Raw genomic sequence first — 20347 nt, 5'->3', positions numbered from 1 at the left:
GTTTGATCGGTCAAAAAATCAGCCTCCTTCATTTGCCATCTCAGTTATACGCCTAAGTCCAAATCTCCCATGCATCCAAAACATTTCACGTTTTCTTAAATGGAAAATGTAAATATTGTTTGTGCAGTTATGGCTTAATTATTGCTCTGAATGTTGTTCTTTCAGCAAATGGCATTTTTTGAGTCTGTGCACTCTAACTTAACAATCGATTACTGAATTAGGTCACAGTTATTTTCATTACCATTAATCTGATTAATCGTTTTATCTCTACATCCAATAGAAAACCTGAAGAAAAGAGGGGATGTGAGAATCTCAGAGATCCACTCTTGTAAAAGAGTTGTGCCTTTCCTTTCATACTTTCTTCCTGGTAAAAAAAAAACCCCAACAATAATAGCTTCTAATGGATGTTTTTGCAGTTACATAGCTTCTTAAAATGTCACGCATCTTATTTTCAAAGGTGTTTCCTTTAAGCAGATTCTTCACAGTAAAGGTCAGTTATTATAAAAACCCAGTCATGCTGTGCTGCAAAGAGAAATGTGTATTTGGAAAAAAGAAAAAAATACCAAAAATAAGGCGTCTCACCCAAAGCCGGAGCAGAACCTCAGGAAGAGGAAGAAGCCGTATCCTTGAGCGAAGCAGGACAGGAAGGAGAAGACCAGGTCGATGGTCAGAACGTAGATGAGACACTTCCTCCTCCCCATCTTGTCACACAGACCGCCCCACACCAAGGCACCCACCATCATGGACACATACACAAGCAGGCCTGCAGAATGCACACAGAGACCCACATTATTAAAGCATCCTCGTCCAAAGAACCATTTTGGGCAGACCTCAATTGCAATCCCATAATAGTTCCAGTCTGGGTTGTCAGCTCAGGCAGTTTGATGCTGATACACATTTAAAAACGACGTTACGGTAACAAGTGATGCTTCACCTTTCAAATAAAGCCACAGACAATTTAACATCTTCCCATGGAAAACGTCAGGTGCAACACACGGATTCATTTAGGACTTTGCTTTGAATTTAATTTATTTTAACAGTAAAAAGCGACAACGAACATCCAGAGATTTTTAATAATATGCAGCCCCAGGCGTGGCCGTTTACGCTTGGCAAAACAAAGCCAGAGAGAGCTGTACCCTGTTCTTGCTGCTGAAAAGAGAAAAATGTAGAAATTTTTATTTTTTTAAAGGATGGGTTTTTTTTTAATCTGCCAAACTTGCAAGACTTGTTTTAAGTTTTAAATCTACATTGTAGACAAATCACTTGTCTACAGAAATCTGACTGCTTTGCTTGTTTGATTAAAATGTTCAATAAATCAATCAAGTACATTTGCATGGCACATTTCAGCAACAAAGCAGTTTAAAGTGCTTTAGATCTTAAAAATACAGAAATAAAAAAAATCATAGAAACATACAGTTGCCAATTAAGAAGTCAGTGACAAACATTACATTTTAACTACTTATAGTAAGAAAAAAAGATTTTTAAAAAACTCACAGTACTGCCATGCCAAAAGGTTTGGACAGCACTGCACTGCAGTCTCTTTAAAACAGCAGCTGCACCACCAGGGGGCTCCCTTCACCCTCATATGAACAGAAAGCGCAGAGTAATCAGCAGCTTTCATGCATTATTTCAGAGTGATGCATGCCTTTTATTCTGAGTCCATTCAGCTCCGGATGTTTCTGTAACATTCATTAAGACATCCAAAGCACACACACTCAAACTGGTGATCTGATGGGCAGAAAGGTCCATGTTGTACAGAGAACCTGCACCCTTTGTACCTATGTGACTAGTGTTGGTCCAACTGGCATTGTACAACACCTTATTGAAATGCAAAGACTTTCTGAGTCGCGGCGTTCTTTAACCTTGCGCCAGCGACCAAAGAACCTCCATTTCTCCTGTCAGAAGGCCACTATGCAGACAAAGGTAAATGTCTTTTTATTTTGCTTTCATTCTATATTCTTGTCAATTCTCAATCATCTTTGGTCAACTACTCCTCTTGAGACTTCAGACTCGTACTTTCTGCCTGCCAGTCCTGTGTTTTTACTACACAGTCGTAATTACTGAGGGCGTAAGCGGCTTAGCGGCACGTGGAGCCATAGTGTGCGTCGTGCACCTTCCCCAAGGATTAGTAAAGCGTGCAGATGCTTCATTCTGCTCCCCGCGCAGCCCATTCAGCAAGAGGCCGCACAGGACGTCAAGGCAACAAGAGTCAGAGGCATCGTGTCGCCTGTTAACTTTGGCAATTTGATGCTTTAGATTTCATGTGTCAAACTGAAGGTTCGGGGGCCAAATCTGGGCCGCTATAGCATTTTATTTATGTGGTCCTACAGACTCCTTGAGGGATGCATAAAGATAGCAGTTTTGTGATTAAATGTTATTTTATCAATCAAATCAAAGCGATTTTTATCTGTTTAGTGCTAAAATACCTGTGTTTCCATTGACATTATAAACGCACAAATTGGAATAATGAAAATACATTATCTTAATTTGAAAAAACGCGTCTTTTTTGGCTGCATTGAAATTATTGTGTTTTCCAAAACTGCATTGGAAACACTTTTTTTTTTTTTTTTTTACATCATAAGAGTCACATGTTCAACAGCGGGATGACAGTACTGGTGGAAAAGACAAGAACTGGTGGAAGGATGACGGCGTGGTGTTTCTAACTGACATATCACGTGAACAAACGTATTCACGTGTGAGTTTAGTTGCTATTCTTATTTAATGGAAACACCGCAATAGCAAAATTGTTTTTTTGTTTTTTTTCAACAATAGAATATCGACAAAGTTTATCACAGCTAATCAGACCCTCCACTTTTTCGCGATTCAGTGATCTTGGAGATTCACGCAAAATCAACAGATCCTCACACTTTTTTTGTTTGTTGCAAAATTTTTTGTAACAATTTTTATAACATTGGTCTTAAGTGATGCAAACTCCCACCTGCAGGTGGCAGTATTTCGTGCTTCTACTACACCGCTACTTCTGCCTCATACGATGTCACGCTATAGTCAATACGGAAAATAACAAAAAGTCATGTTTACTGTAAAATATTGCAAAATCGGTTGCAAACATTTCTAAATTGCCATCACAAAAATCAGTGATTCAAATTGTGAAAAAATCACAATAAGGACTGAAATGTTCGGGCGACTTATCAATGTTGAAAAATGTTGACTATAGTTTACTTTTAAATAGTACTTATTGAATGCAGACACAGCTATTTATTAATATTTTAAAATCAAATCAAATTTTATTTGTATAGCACTTTTCAAAGTGCTTTACATCATAAACAAAACCACAAAGTCATGCAACATAGAATTAACAATCAAACCATGACATTAAGTCAAGTTCCATCAATAAATTTGTAATTGATTACGTTTCAAATACAATCCTAAACAATTCTAAGTCGAGATTTAAAGGAAGTCAGTGTTTCAGCTGTTTTACAGTTTTCTGGAAGTTTGTTCCAAATTTGTGGTGCATAGATACTGAAAGCTGCTTCTCCTCGTTTGGTTCTGGTTCTGGGGATGCAGAGCAGACCAGAACCAGAAGACCTGAGAGGTCTGGAAGGTTGATACAACAACAGCAGATCTTTAATGTATTGTGGTGCTAAGCCGTTCAGTGATTTATAAACTAACAACAGTATTTTAAAGTCTATTCTTTGAGCTACAGGGAGCCAGTGGAGGGACTTTAAAACTGGTGTTATGTGCTCTATCTTCCTGGTTTTAGTGAGAACGCCAGCAGCAGTATTCTGGATCAGCTGCAGCTGTTTGATTGATTTGTTGGACAGACCTGTGAAGACGCTGTTGCAATAATCAATACGACTGAAGATGAACGCATGGATGAGTTTCTCTAGATCTGGCTGAGACATTAGTCCTTTAATCCTGGAAATGTTCTTCAGATGATAGAAGGCCGACTTTGTAACTGTCTTTATGTGGCTCTGGAGGTTCAGGTCAGAGTCCATCACTACTCCCAGGTTACAGGCCTGATCGCTGGTTTTTAGTTGTAATAGTTGTAAGTTGTAATAGTTTTAGTTGTAATAACTGAAGCTGTGCATTCAGCTCTAGATCCAAAATAGGTCCAAAAATAATAACTTCAGTTTTGTTTCTGTTCAGCTGGAGAAAGTTTTGGCACATCCACACATTTATCTGTTCTAAGCATCTGTTCAGTGATTGGATGGGCTCTGAGTTACCTGGTGACATCGTAATGTAGAGCTGTGTGTCATCTGCATAGTTATGGTAGCTAATATTTCCTGTTATAACCTGAGCTAGTGGGAGCATATAAATATTGAATAAAAGGGGTCCTAGGATTGAACCTTGGGGTACCCCACATGTGACCTTTGACCTCTTTGATGAGGAGTTTCCAATTGAAACAAAGAAATCCCTGTTCTTTTTGTAAAATTCAAACCAGTTAAGCACTGGACCGGAGAGTCCGACCCAACTCTCCAGTCGATTCAGTAATATGTCATGGTCAACAGTGTCAAAAGCTGCACTGAGGTCCAACAGAACCAGCACTGTGGTTCTCCCACAGTCCGTATTTATATGGATGTCATTGACCATATAAGATGTATGATATCACCATATATGATATCACACGGAGACTTTTACGAGGGCGGTCTCTGTGCTGTGGTGAGCACGAAAACCAGACTGGAAGGAGTCAAAGCGGTTGGTTATCGTTAGGAAGCTAGTTAATTGTTTAACAGTTTGTGACCAATATATAGTGGCACAACCGGCTCTTTGAGAACATTCATCATGTGGTCCAATATGAAAATGAGTTTAACATCCAACTTTAGAGTGTGTATGGGTGTGTGTGGGTGTGTATACATGCAAGTACAGGTTGAGAGGATGGAACTGTGTCCTTCAGGTGGAGAATCAGGATCTGTTCCAGCTACATTACTTTTGAAAAAGTCTCCTTTAATATATTGAAGCTGCCAAATACTTTCAGGGTGAAGGAGAATTCATCGTTTCTCATCCGCATTGGAAGTGAAAGCGATATAACTCCATCTGCCACACGCAGAAGATGAAATATTGTATCCATGAATAGATACAAATTTAGCTGATAAACCACACGGCTTACAGTGAGTCATGAAAACACTAACCTTGTCAGCAGAACTTAGTCACCCAAGACAGATTAGATATATCTCTATAAATTGCTTCATATCAAATCATTCGATCATATTTTTCACGGTTTGAGTAATGGGTTCCCCAGCGATGATGCTTTCCTAGTTTTGGTTCTTTGTGTGAGCGAGTCAAAGACAAAGGGAACAACTTTGTCAGTTGGTGAAAGTGCTGATTGCACAAAGTCAACAATTAGCAAAAAAATATTTAGCATTTTGAAGGGACATGTTCCAAGTACAGAGAAGTGTTCTGTTTTATCTTTGACATGTCAGTAATCCAGCTGGCTGATCAAACTGTTTTCAAATAATTCACAAACATTCAAGGCTTCTAAAATGAGAAGTGAAAGGAAAACGCATGGTTTTCAGGAAAATAGCACACTTTTAAATGTTTTTTAGAATTTAAAGTCTGAAAAGTGTGACTTGCTCATGTGTTCAGCCTCTTACTTTTCAGAGTCTTTTGAACTCTGACCCTTCCAGCGTTTAACATCTAGAGACTATTCCACTCTTCTTCATAAAATAGTTGAAGCTTAATGATATTGACTGGACATTGATTGTCAAGTCTTTTCACAGAATCTGCATTGGCTTTGTGCCTGAGCTTTGACTAGGCCGTCTTGACATATGGCTATTCTTGAATCTTGATCAAGTATTGCAGCCTTTGCAATCCAAAGAGTCATGTTTGCAGGATGCAAATGTTACATGACCTTTTGAAAAAATGGAGCTCCAAATTTAAAAAAAACATTTTGTTACAAACAAATTAAGTTTGTCAAACTTAATTTATTTAAGTTTGTTTAAGATGGAGGAATGGACACAAATTCCTTGCACGCTTTTCAGACTTTGTAAACCATTCACTACCTCAACTTTTTAAAGTTGAGGTCCCTTTCACATATTCTTCTTCCTACATTTTTTCTCCTCACTTCCATATTTTTAACTCCCCCCTCCGCCTCTTCCCGGTCCAAAATGTCATCCTCACTCTTTAGACAGTTGGAAGAAAACCCAGAAGGTAAACACACAATCTCTAATAAAACACTTGGCAAACCTTCTTCCATCCCGGACTACAGGTGAAGATTAAACATATTTCCGCTCCCCTTCTGTCCGGTGTGCCGAGCAATGAGCCTGCAACCGGCAGCACCACTCTGCGGCCCTGCTTCATATTCCAAGCCAGCGATCATAGCTCTCCTCTTGCCCTGTACAAACAGATGCTGTGATTTCATTTTCGCCGGGGCCTCTCCTCACGCTACCCAGCAGCCTGTCAGAGGCCCGAAGCGTGTCTGACAGCTCTGCGCCGGGACGCTGCGGGGCGCCGGGCATTTCTGACTGCGGCAGCATGCTCCGCGTTAGCCCGGGAACACACGCTGAATGCAATCAGCGGCCGCTTCCTCATCAGCCTCTCGCCACGCCTCGTCCCGGGAGCCCGTTGTTGAGATGAAATGAGTGATGTGCAATCTGCTACATCGCCTCGCTACACGCCAGGTCCGGGAGATAAAAGGTGAGGGGTTTTAATTTGCTGCTCAGCTATAAGAGGAGACAGTGAGGAGCAGATGTTTTCATGGTACATTTTCCACAAAGCTGCATACAATAAAATAAAAAATAAAAAAAACTTTTTTTTTTCTAAAATTGGGTTTTGAAAGTTGCAACTGAATGGAGAGAAAATAAAGAGGGACACATAAGTAGAACCTTAAAGATAGCAGTTGTGTGCTTAAATATTACTTTACCAATCAATCAATGCAGTTTTTATCTGTTTGCTGCCAACTACACCAATGGCTGCGTTTCAATTGACATGATAATTGTGTAAATTGGAATTATGAAAATAAATTTGTTAAATGGAAGTATGCCGATTTTGTAAATAAAGCTCACGCTTTTCAAAAAACTCTTTGCGCGAGGTTGAGGTGGTTTTCCAGCCGTATCGAAACTAAGCGTACTTTGCAAAACTGCGATGGAAACACTTTTTTCGCATCAACAGCTTGACAAGACGGAGAAGACAACAGGAAGAGGTGGGATGATGGCGCAGCATGTTTAATTTTAATGACTTATCGCCTAATCAAACTTATTTACATGTCATTTGAATTGAGTCTCATTGTTAACAGAAACGCCGCAACATTGCAAAATATTTGTTTGACATTACCGGAATATCGGCATATTTGTAATGGAAACGCGATTCACCAACTCCACTTTTTCTCAACTCTGCGGCAATTCACGCAAAATCAACAGATCCCTGCACTTTTTTGCACCAATACGTAGTTGTGCGTTTATTGCAAATTTTCCACAAAAATTGTCAGAACATTTCATTTAAGTCACTCCCAGGAGGGAGTTACCACTTGTGTTGTCTCCTTCTGTAGTTCTTTGTGCAGCGCCACCACAGGCGAGGAGGTGAAAATGTAACCAACACAGGGAGTAATAAAGTCACGTTTACCATCATGTACCAGCACAAATACTGCAAAAAAAATGTTGCAAATATTTAAAGCCAAACATCTGTAGGATTTTTAAAAAAATTATTATTTCTACTAAGCACAACGCATCATCATTTCACCAATGAGTTCCACGTTCACCCACAGATGAGCGCAATTAGTAAATCTTGCGGGTTATCTAAAAGCACTGTTTTTTTTTTTTTTTAAATGCTAGCATTTCACACTCCATTTGTTGCTAAATGTGTTGCTAATACAAGAATAAACCCGTCAGAATGCCAGTGGGGACGTTCTCACTTTAGGCTTTGAAGCAAGATGGAGCCGCCCTGCTTACAGCCCAGGCTTGTGCACTGATTAGCGCTAATGAGGACATTTTGTGAAGGCGGCTGTAAAAAACCATAAAGCAAGTCTTCCCTGAGAGGATAGTAACGTGTCGCCTCAGAAATATATTCCTTGGCGTTGTTGAAGAAGAAACTTGTATTGAATTTTTCTCATCAGGTGTAGAGTTAGCGGGATTTTCTCTAGCATACAATAGTTTCGGTTGGTTCTTTTTGTTTGTTAATCTTGGGTTGAGGAATTTTTGGTTGTACTTTTTTTTGTTTGTTTCACTTTCAAACAGTTGTCTTGGTGCGCAACTGTGGCAACGAGGTTATGAGCGAACCATGAGCGGTTGATTAATTAGCATCTCAAAACTAATACCTGAACAACGACCCAAAGGAATTTCTCTCTGCTTTCTAGTCAAATGACCAGAAAGAAGTTTAAAGAGGAGTGGCAGCAGCAAATGAGGTGGATTAGCAGTACTTTCCTACTCTCCTACATGTTACTGAGGAATATCTTCTCTAAATATTGAGCTGTTAGCCATGAGACTATCATATGACAAGTCTTCAGTCAGATGCTTCTTGAGATTTATTTCAACACTGACTGCTGCCTTACAGCCTCACAATCCACAGCAGCTCGTTGAAAATATTTGGATGAAATAGTTAATTCCCCTTTGAGCGAAAGCAAGTATTTTTGAATGAAATTGAATTCTCTGAGAAATGCAACTATTCCATCTACTGTAAGGCTCTGTTGTGGTGGCAAATTCACTTCAATGGATGTTTGTCAAATCTCCATGTGTATAAAATAAGAAGTTTGGCCAGTTATTTTCTCTGAAAAAAAACAACAACTGAATACCTACACTTAATTTTTTTAATTTTGTTGCTTTAGTTGCTGATGGTTGCTCATGCAGCTCCTCACCCTTCACTTCACCCAATGCAATTTAGCCCAGAACTCAACAGAGACTTTCTAAATCCAATATTAAGAAAAAATATTGGATAAGAGTGATGCTGTTGACTTGAAAACAAGTTTTGGACGCTGTAAATTTTAAAATATTATTGGCCAAACTAGGGGCTGCACAGTGGGTTCGATTCCCGGCCCGGGGTCTTTCTGCATGGAGTTTGCATGTTCTCCCTGTGCATGCGTGGGTTCTCTCCAGGTTCTCCGGCTTCCTCCCACAGACCAAAAACACCACTGTTAGGTTAATTGGTCTTTCAAAATTCTCCCTAGGTGTGAGAGTGTGTGTGCATAGTTGTGTATAGTGTCTGTTTCTATGTTGCCCTGCGACAGACTGGCGACCTGTCCAGGGTGACCCCGCCTCTCGCCTGGAACGTTAGCTGGAGATAGACACTAACACCTCCAGACCCCTCTAGGGACAAGGGTGTTAGGAAATGGATGGATGGATGGAGGGATGGAGGGATGGATGGATGGACAAACTAGATGCAAAATCTTCAGAGACACACATCGATCAGAGTCAATAAGATTACATTTCACCTTCTCTTCCTTTGTACATAGGTGTTCCCCAAGGCTCCGTTCTGGCCTTTTTTATTTTGTCTACACAAAAACAGCCTCCCTTCAGTTTGTCCTGGCATTCTTGATTGTGCTATGAAACGGCACCGTTTGGCTGGAAAATGCATAACACTTCCCCTTCTGATAAATGTCGAGATTTCAAATTTCACAGACGCCCTTTATGTCCCACCACTTTGCTTCTACTCACCCAAGAGTCCTTTGTCTGCGTTGGATATGCACATGTCCTTTTCAGCACTGGGCAAGACGAAGCCCACCACGAAGCCGTCCACGCCGTCCGCCATCAGCGCCAGTCCCAGCACGAAGAAGAGCGTCCACTGGAAGCGGCCGTGGCCACAGTCCTCCATGATGGTCTCGTACTGCTCCGGCAGGCTCTCCTCCTCCTCCTGCTGCTGCTGCTGCGCGGTCAGACGGGCTTTCCTCTTGGCCTCCAACCGGGCGGCCCGCCGCGCCTCCTTGATCTCGTCGGGGTGGGGGATGCCCTGGTACTCCCCCTCGTACATCTGATCGTCCTCATCGGCCCCCTCGGTGGCGTCGCTGGCGGCGTCCTCGTCCTGTTGGGGATAGTCCGTCTGGTAAGGGTAGCCGTCCTGACCTCCTCCACCTTGAGTGTAGGTGTACTCTCCGCCCTCAGTCATCTGCTGGTTCACATTGTTGTGGTAGGGGTCATCCATGGTTCCTGCCTGTGCAAACGGGACTCGGTCTCGAAAGGTTTTGTGTGCTGAAGAAGCTCAAGTTTGTCAGCTACAATGGCATAATCTTCCCGAGGAGCCGTGAGTTTGTTTTTTTTATTTTTTTGGTTTTAACAGCAGATCTTCTGTAGTTGTAGAGTCTCACTTCTAAGCAGTCACAAACTGTGTTGATCGACTGCTACCTGCTTTCTGGAGCACAGAGCTGCATGCTGAACCTGAAAAAAAAAAACATGGCAACATGTCTGTCAAGTGAACAGCAGAGATAGTAAAGCAGAAGCAATCCAGTGCAGCAATTCACACTCATGAGTGTCAACGTAGATCGAGAAAAAAAAAAGAGTAAATTTCTGCCAGAAAACTCCGAAATGTTGAGATTAATCTCAGCAATGTCCTGGAAAAAGCTTGGACATTTCTGAGTTTGAAATGTTGAAAATTTGGGAGAAAACGTTTCAGAAATTATGAGACCAATCTCAGACGTTTTCCAAAAAAAAAATTTCAAACTCAGAAAAATTGCAAAATTTCACAGTTTATAAAAGAAAACGTTTGAAATTTCCAATTTTTCTTCTAGAAAGTTTCAGAGATTAATCTCATAATTTCTGAGTTTTTTCCAGCAAATTTCTGAGAGTAATCTAAAAATTTGAGACTTTTGGTGACAATGTGCTCCTCCTTTTTATTTATTTATCTTTTGCATCTGCAATGGCTGTAGTGTGCCATGGTAATATAATCAGACACCACTGCAGCAGCCATTTTCAAAAAATTACTTCAAACTCTTTGAAGAAATATGAAACATACAATATCTTTTCTTTTTTTATTTCTGTCTTCTTGTAGTTTAGCCTCATTCTTTTCCCTCTTTTCTATGTTAAAAAGCATTTCTTTGCTCCTGTGTGAGCTCGTTATCATTCTAGGTGAATAGAAAGCATCTTTTCAGCCGGCCAGAGATGTATGGAGGAAAGCCGTTTTTCCCCAGTGAGCAGTTTGTCCTTCTGCACAGGCAGATAATCTCTTCGTCTCTGCGCTCAAATGTTCTGACGCCATTTTGATCCGTCACACAGCAGCTGTCGCTGTGACAATGACACATTCAAATCAGTCCGGAGCAGAAGAAGACGCTTTGAAACGCAAAGGACGTTGAATACACAGAGTTTTGCCGTCACTGTAAATACAGGAAGGGTGATGTTTGGAGCACATTCACAGCAAATTAAATGAAAAATCAAGCAGTCGTGAACCTTGTGGCCACGTCTTTGGCGGTAGCATGTTGTTAGTTTGGTGGATAATGAAAGGTTAAACGGTTAGAAACACTGACTTCCTTCTGCTCCAAGTGCACAAGTCAGACGTCTCACATCCCACGTATCAACATTTCCTTCTTTAAGTTGATGCTTGTTGATGCCTGAGCTCCTGTGAAACATCTCAGACTTGAGAGCAGTGTTGATTAGAGGTGAGCAGATCGAACCATAAATATTGATACCATCTTGGTATCGGTATCCGATGGATACTAATGTGATAAGATTGAAACTTTAGTTTCCAATTCCCTTTAAATTTTTTTTTTTGTATTGTAGTGTTGCAACTTCGACATAAAAAGGATTTTTCTTTGATTTGCTCTCAAATGACATTTTTCTTGCATTTAAAAAAAATGCACACAAATTTGTTTTTGTTAATATTGTTTCTGTTTGTATGTGTATATTGTTATATTAACTTTTTTTTATTATGTTAGCATATTTTGTAGATACCTACTTTATCAAAATTCTGTCGTAGGTTTTGACAAAATAATTAAAAAGGTCAGAAGTCATACTTAAATAAGTTTCAGGATTTGTATCAGTATCTGCAATACTTGATATTTATTTGGCTTCGGATCAATACCAAAATATCCAGTATTGCACACCTTGGAATTCGCTCAGCGAGTCTATAACGTGATTAAGGAGAGTCATTTTACATCACCACTCCAAAAGGGAAATTAATTTTATTTATTTATTTTTTTTCTAATACAGAAAGCCAAAACTCTTCTTAACCAAACAGCCTGGCTGACTGTGAAGGCAGCACAGTCAGATCGTTTTGGAGCAGTGTTCTTTCTGAACAAGGCCAATCACTTCTAAAATAAGAAAGAGCTTAATATTCATAACGTTAGATGGATTTCTTTGGACATCTGTATGTCAAATAAAAAAAAAACATCCAGTCTATTGCATTACCGAACGTCACTCTTAAAATCGCCAAGCTGTTGAAACGTGAAGGAATTATCAGACCGTGACCGTGACCTCCAGGTCGGAGGTCGGTTTTGTTATATTATTCCCACAGCATTCACTAATTTTATCGCATATTGCATATTTTCCTAATATTGTGCCTGGAGGAAAACATGCAATATGTGATAGTATTAGTAAATACTGTGGTAATAATGTAACGGATCAGTAATAACTTCTCTCTGATTGAGATTCACAGCAAACTTTGACCTCAGATAATGAGCGGCTTGTAATGTCCAACTAGTTGCTGAATGTAGACTACATTTCTTAATGACTTTATTATTTTTCTGTTGTTTTTATTCCAGAATCAAAATAAAAAAACCAATATTAGCAACTTTTAAATGTTTTTTGGAGTCCAGGCAGTTCTTTGTATTGCACACAGCAATCTAGCAGTAACAATAAATTTGGATGGATGGATGGATTAAAGTCTATTTTCTTCTAAGTTCCTGCAACAGATCAATAGTAAGTAGCACATACTTGTAAAGGAGAAGAAAAGAAATAGAACAAAAATACAAAAAGCATAGTGTAAATTTTTTACTCAACCCTCTTCATTCTGATACCTCTAGAGAAAATTCAGCGTAAGCAATTGTTTTTAGAAAACATCTGATTTGTGAACAGAATCCACTTGTGTGATACTTAGTATGTATAAATCCAGCTGTTCTCTAAGGCTTAGAGGTTTGTTAACAGACAGGTCAGAGAGAAAGCTGTGGTGGAGCTTAAAGATAATGTGTAGCTTCTGCTAACACAGAGCTAACAGAAGGTAGGTAATGTATAGCTTCTGCTAACAGAGCTAACAGAAGGCAGGTAATGTGTAGCTTCTGCTAACAGAGCAGACGGATGAGAAATTTAAAAGTAAAAAACGCAAAGAAACAATTGAAAAAGACTTAAAGTTAAAAGCTAACTAAAGCTAGCAAAAGGTGACTTTCGCTAGTTCTTGCTAACTTGCGAGTCTCATGTTAGAGACATTTGTTAGCTCTGTGCTAGCAGAAGCTACACATTATCTACCTTCTGTTAGCTCTGTGCTAGCAGAAGCTACACATTATCTACTTTCTGTTAGCTCTGTGCTAGCAGAAGCTACACATTATCTACCTTCTGTTAGCTCTGTGCTAGCAGAAGCTACACATTATCTACCTTCTGTTAGCTCTGTGCTAGTGTCAATGCCACTGCCTGGTGAGCTCGCCTCGTTCCCACATTGTTAGCCCCATTTCATAGCTCATATCCATTGCAGTTTTGTCTATTTCTACATTCTTTCCGTATCTGGAAACAAATCAGACAAATCTGTAGTCATGCAATTCTCAAAGGAAGCATGTAATTAAATTGTACATTATTATCTGAAAGCTTTTTCTATATTCCATTTTATTTTAGTTCAAGGACAGTTGACTCAGTCAGTGACCTCCCCCTTTCTGGAGTCATTTAATCACATTTCCTGACAGTAAACCCTGCTAGAAGGCACCAAGTCTGGAAACATTGGGTGTGAAAAGACCAGAGGTAGTTTTACTTACTGTCATGTGTAATAAAATCTTTGGGTATTTTTAATGGGGGGAATTATGTATTTTCCAGGCACATAGTCCCTTTTTATAGCACAATCAAGTAACTATGTTGCCTTCAGCTGTTCCTAAAATGCTGTACACCAAAAATAACTTAAAAGAAATTTGACGACACATCATAGTCATATGTGACGCAATGAAATAGGTTCCTGTCTTTTTAAGAAGCTCCTACTCTTTCTGACACTCCCCTTTGGCATGTCATCACAACAACGGGGGAGTAACATTATAAAGCTTCAAAAAGTTGCTTTTGTATCAGTCCATATAAATAAACACTAAAACCTAAAATAAAATGCCTTCTGAAATTCTTCAATTTGTAATTTTAAAAGTAGATGTAAAAAAAGATGAGACATCAATTAATATATATTAATATATGGGTTCAGCCATGAAGAAACAAATATTTTAAAAATATATAAGTTTTGCATTTTGAGGGTCATTTTGGGTTAATAACAGATTTCAAATGGGATTTCTAAGATTCACAAGTGAAGTCAATATTTCTGACAAGAACTATTGACAGAATAACTACAAGTATATCACTACACTTGCAGTTTAGTGATACACAACTATACTTTGAGTTTAGTTGTGCATCACAGTCCAACAAATTAAAGAAGTTCAAAATGCTTTACACCATAGAAACATAACACAGTAACCAATTATGAAACAAGCAATAAACAATACAGCTCATCAAAATCATCAAGCAAACACACATCAAATGTGCTGATCAGTGTTCCAGTTACTGTGAATTACAGCAAACTAAACATGCAGGTTTTTAGTCTTGATTTTAAAGGAAGTCAGTGTTTCGGCTGTTTTGCAGTTTTCTGGAAGTTTACTGAACGCTGCTACAATGCCGCCTTTCACACAGAAATCTGACACAAAGATGATGTGACCATTGAAAGTTGTACCTTCTCCCAACAGGATTTTCCTCCAATGGAATCGAGATTCAACTGCAAACTGTTTTTAAAACTCGATATGCTGTTTTTGAAGCCATGGGATAGCTTCTTCATTAACTGAAAACTGGCATAATTTCACAGGAAAACAAAAAGCATTAATTCTTTTTATTTGTTTGTTGTTTTTTTTTACCTCCTTCTCTGCCTTGGCCTTTCTAAAGCTCGAGTAATGCAGCAGAGCTTCAGAATAGGATCATTTTTTAGGTTTTTGTGGCAAAAACATCTGCTCGTGTCACGTGAGACATGGCGCAGAAATGTCTTCGTTTGAGGTCATTCTGGTCTGCTCTTGCATCCAGACATGATGACAAACTGCTACTTAATCCAGATTAAAACTCCTTTTTTAAAAAACACTTTGCCCTTCTTGAGACACATTTTTTCAAAAATCCTAAAAAAAACCCCAAATCAACAAAGTGTCTGATGGCAGCGGTGTTTCAACTGAGGCTCTGAAGTCAGGGCTATGGTGTGAATAGAGCAGTTTGTTTCTTTTTTCTTTATTTTTTTTTTGCAGCAGCACTACATGATCACCATCATCCATTTTCCCTTCAGCCAGTGTGAATAAAACATGGAACAATTCAGCGGAGGATTGCAGCAGGATCGATGCTCGGTCCGGTTTCGGGGGGGGGGGGGGGGGGGACTGATGTTGCTTTCATCATCACGCTGCAGCTGGCGCTTACATAACCCTCAGATTTTCACCCAGCTCCCCTGGCCGCCTCGCGTCCACAAGGGACCCCCCCCCCCCCCCCGCCGCAGACACCTCCCGCACTAATTCAGATGTCTGAGAAGCTTTATATGCGTGTGCGGACTTCGGATAGGTCACGATCCGCCTTTCCGAAAAGTCAAGCGAGTCCCTCTGAAATCGTAAGAAATCAATGGCGGCACGAGGATTTACAGGATGCAACTTAATTTGCTGAAAGCGATTTCGCCAGTGACCTTTCGCTGTTTTGATCTGCTGTTAGTTTGAACTTTACTGTCGCCACTTCATCAGCGGGCCTTGTGTCTCTGCAAGCACAGGCTTCCATGAACTTTTATTTTACAGTACACGATGCTGCTTTTAATTTTTTTATTTTTGGAAACCTTACACACTCCTCCACGCACGCACACACACACTTACCCGCGCACCCCATGCCCACACATGCCCACACATGTTTGCGTGGCTATCTATGTGGGGACTTTCCATTGACTTCCATTAATTTCCACAGCCTAAAGGGTAAGACCTAAACCTAACCCTAACCCTATCCAAAACTCAATTCACACCTTAGTCCTAAATCTGACCCCTGTCCAAAAACACCGTTTCCCCTTGTGGGGACCAGGCTTCGGCCCCCACAAGGAGCAGTGGGTCCCCACATTGTAGTATGTGTCAGGAAAATGGTTGCCACAAGGTATTAGAAACAAACACACATACACACACACTTCTTCGAACTGCATTTGTCATATTTCTCATAGTTCCTTGCTATTCTTCCCGCCAATTCCGTTTCCAAGACTTTATGTTGAGTTTTTGGAGAACAGTTCACTGTAAAAGAGATTTTTGAGGACTGTAAATACAGTCTGTGCAAGTTATTTAAATTGTACCTTTATACAATAGGAATCAAATCATTACAACTTTATTGTAACAGGCAAATCCTGCCAACACCAGCTGATTGTGGACAGTATAAATCGCAACATAGCAAAAATATATAATATTTACCCAATTAATTTGGGTCTTACTTTCTGGCATGTAAAGGGTTGTAAAGTTCCTTCAAATCGATGCTTAAAACCCACCGGTTTAGATCTGCTTTTGGCCCACAGCAACTGAAACATTGAGCAATATAAGTGATGTGTGTTTGCTTGATCTTTTTGATGATGGCATTTGACAAAATGTTGCGTGTTTCATAGTCGATGGATGCATTGCAGGATTAATATATTGCCATTTCAAACATTCTCTAACATTTTTATGAAAGTATATCTATAATTTGAACATTTACAAACATACGCACAAGTATATAGAGTAGTTAATTCATGAGTTAGTAAGCATGAATAAATACTGAGTATGTTGGCTTTGGGAGTAATTAGGCATTATGGGTTAAGCATTAATAAATGTATTGATTTACAGCTTATTAAGTATGACTCATGCTTAATTAATGATGTTTTCAAGGTTAAATAGTGGCTAAGTGAGGTGTAGTTTTTATAAAGTGCTTCCCGTTTTGGGTGTTTATTTATTTTGGCCTCTGTCAGAACTTCAGGAGTCCTCTGTGCTGCAAGTTGAACATTTTTGGCAATCGAAGGGAGATTAAACGGAAAATAAAAAATAATAATAATCTGCCTCCACTGCAGATCCTTTCGGCCGCTGGCGCGTCGGACTGGTTTTACGGCAGAATGAGCGGACTGTGAGGGAACGGAGTTCATCGTGATCTTCACTGAGCTTCAGAGGGCAAAAGACAATCCGACATGACTTCTGAGGACGGAGCGCCAACTTCACTTCTGTAGTAACCAGATTTCCTTTGCTCATCAGTCCTATCTTATCGTAAGCATTTGCAGAAGTTGCAACAGTGTGAGAGTTAAATCATCATAATAATTGTAGCCTATTTATTTTTTGAGAAGCAAGCTACACCAACCCTATAAAGGCTAACATCCAGTGTGGAAACAGAAAATGATTTCAGCTCTAGTCGTATTGCCGTACTTCCCAGTCCTATCACTTCTTTGTTGATTTATGTGACAAAACAAACTGAAGTGAAAAGCAGCCAGAAGAACAAATAGGATCTTACCATAGTTTGTGTTTTCCTTTAACTTCTGAGGAGGAAACAGGTTAGTATTTAAAAAAATAGATAAACTGTTTAAATCCAACTAGCATTTTCAATTGTCCCGAGCGTACATGACGGTTTATCCTGAGGCCAGGCTGCAGCCAAACCCGAGGGATTAGTATACCAGCCCGCACAACCCCCCCCCCTACACACACACACACACCCGCACATACACACACAACAAACACACCGTCCTTCCCACGCAGGGCTTACCCCCTCCCAGGTCTAACATCCCCCCCCACACACACACCTCTTTAGCCGAATGGTACAGTCCTAAAGGTTTGAATAGCAGCAGGCTGTACACTGTCCTTCTACATGCTGGGGTTTTTTTTCTGACGTTTGCTAGCGATCCTCCGCAAAGAGGTCAAAGGTCAGAGTTGCCATGTGAGAGATTGAAATTCTCCTTATTTTTTTTTTCTCTCTCTTTCATTTCTCTTTGGGGGTGGGGGGCGCTCAAGGCCACTTCACCGTCGCAGATGCTTGTTGTCATGGAGACATGAACAAGGGCCTCCAGTGTTTTGGCAATCAGCGCACATAGAGAAGACCCGTCCACATGTTTTTCAGATTACCATCTAAACACGGTGGCGAACGGTTCTCACCGCCGGTGTTACGTTTGGTTAATGCACCGCCTGCGGGGCCGCCGCACCCAAGTTCCCGTTCATTTATTTATTTATTTTTAAACTCCTATAATCAGCAGAGGAGGACTGGCCGTGCGCCAAAGTGTCCTTGAGTGAGACATTGAATCAGAATGCTGACTGCTCATCCGTCCTGAGATAAGCAAATCGGCAAACAGGACTGGAGTACTCCTCTTTCCTTGAAGCAGGAAGGAAGGAGGGGGTGACGCAAATTTGTCTCTGTGGAATCTTGTGACATTGATGGTCACGGTTTTTGCTGCACCACACGCAATTCTTGAGGTTTAGATTCGGACCGTACGCAGACCAGGATGGGAACGGAATATACGGCTGGATTGGGCCGTGATCATCGCCCTTTATCTTTTTCACACTTTGCCTCGACTTCAAGTATAAATGTCAATTTTTATGTGTCAAAGTGACACGAATTGGTGCGTAAATGCGCGGCAGAAGACAAAGGATGTCGCAGAATCTGAAAAGTGTGGCGTGCACTTTCATTCTGCCCCTAAATAAAATCCAGTTTGATCTACTTTGTTTAGAAGTAACCTCGGAGGCAGCATGAAGGCCTTTGAGGTTATTAAAGCTGCAGCATGTAACTTTTATTAAAAAAAGTCACATTTATTAAAATTGTCACTGTTGTGACAGTATTGTACGACAGATAATCTTGTTCTAAAGTTTGATGTTGGAGGACTTTTTTCACAGATCATTAGTTACTGTGAATACCTGACGCCCCACCGCACAGCAACAGCTGCCATAATGAATAGATTTGTTTTGGTTTATTTTTTGAACATGTACAAAAAAGTACTTGCATGCAGCAAGAACACAAAATTAAAAAAAGTTTTGACATTATGCTTCATGCTGCAAAAGCACAAAACCTTACCAAATATTTTTGGCCTAGTTTCTAGTGCAAGTATCTTACCTCTCTTGAAATATAAGAAAACGTAACTTTTCAGCAAGATACGGGAGCTTATTTTAGGTCAGTAAGTTCTAAATATTGATGAAAAAGTGCTGGATATCAGTGGAATAATCTGCCAGTGGAAGAAAAGTAAAAAGGTGAAGGTGATTTTATTTATGTAGGACATTTTCAGCAACAAGGCAATACAAAGTGCTTTACAGGAATTAAAAGGAAATGCAAACAATATAACAAACCAAGGGAAAGAGCAAAAGAAGAAAAAGCTAATAATGTTGATCCAAAGTAAATAAATTAGATTAAAAGTAAAGAAGAGGCAATTCTGTGTGCAGCTCAAGCTGTATGGAGACTTTTAAAAACGGCATGAAAATGTTTGGCGGACGGATGGGCCAGAGCAGAGGTCACCGACACTTCCTGACCGGAACAGAACGGCGTTCTGCATCTTCTGCGTGTACTCCTCCGGCTCCGCCCCTCCGCCCGCGGCGGAACATGGTACGTCCCGCGATGGGACATCATTTTAGAGAGTAGATGTCTTGCATGGAGGCAAAGCTCTCTAATCCGAAGGCCAGATAATTCGACCGCAAAGAGGATTAGCTCCACCCCAGCAGAACCATTGGCTAAATTTAGCCGCTGTACTCTCTGTCTCCATCGGCGTCCATCTGACTCCTCCTTTCCCTCCTCCTCCCCGCCTGTCACACCTTCCACGCAGTAACACCACCCGCAGATCACAAACAGCTGCACTTTGAAAGCATTTTCTTTCTTTTTTTTGGAACCCACGGAGCCAAATAATCCGCTTCCGTGTTCACCTTTGGGGTTAAAGACATTTCGTCAGAGTTCAGGTGTTTAGGAGGCCTCGCTTTGAGGCAAGAAATGTGCCTTTCCCGTTTTATCCCTCTCCTCCATCTGGAGAGGGTTCACGTGATGCGGACGCGGCGGGATTACCGCCTGATGGTTGCTGCTGTGGGCCGGCCCCCCCAGGAGGGAGGAGCCATCTCCCCCGCAACGTGACGCAGCGGAGGCGACGTCTCCTGCAAGCATTCCGGAGAATTTTTAACATCTTAAAAATGTTTGAAAAAATTTTTTGGCTCCAGGTCTGAAAAACGAAGCCTAGCATGAGCTGCCGGTGTTGAAGTGAGCTTGAAATGAATTCAGATATTTAAGGATGTGTTTAATAAAAGCAGCCAAATAGATACTGGTTGAAGGAAGGCTTATTAGCGACATATAAAATGCAGTTTTAAAATGTGGAAGAAAAAAAGCAAACCTCTCTGTGC

The 20347-nt window shown here is 40.5% G+C and overlaps 1 protein-coding gene across 1 annotated transcript in view; it reads right to left on the bottom strand.

Annotated features, from left to right (window-relative positions):
* Positions 1 to 17627, bottom strand: part of sv2ba (synaptic vesicle glycoprotein 2Ba) — a 31209-nt gene extending 13582 nt beyond the window's left edge. The window contains exons 1-3 of the mRNA XM_032559867.1: positions 17502 to 17627; positions 9543 to 10259; positions 583 to 763 (exon numbers count right to left, since the gene is read on the bottom strand). Of these exons, the coding sequence (XP_032415758.1) occupies positions 583 to 763; positions 9543 to 10026 (665 nt within the window). The 5' untranslated portion in view covers positions 10027 to 10259; positions 17502 to 17627. The remainder of the gene's footprint in view (positions 1 to 582; positions 764 to 9542; positions 10260 to 17501) is intronic.
* Between the last annotated feature and the right edge of the window lie 2720 nt (positions 17628 to 20347).

Source organism: Xiphophorus hellerii, chromosome 4, assembly GCF_003331165.1.
Source record: "Xiphophorus hellerii strain 12219 chromosome 4, Xiphophorus_hellerii-4.1, whole genome shotgun sequence".
Lineage (NCBI taxonomy): Eukaryota > Metazoa > Chordata > Actinopteri > Cyprinodontiformes > Poeciliidae > Xiphophorus > Xiphophorus hellerii.
The sequence above is the reverse complement of the archived record's forward strand: the minus strand, read 5'-3'. Positions and strand labels throughout refer to the sequence as shown.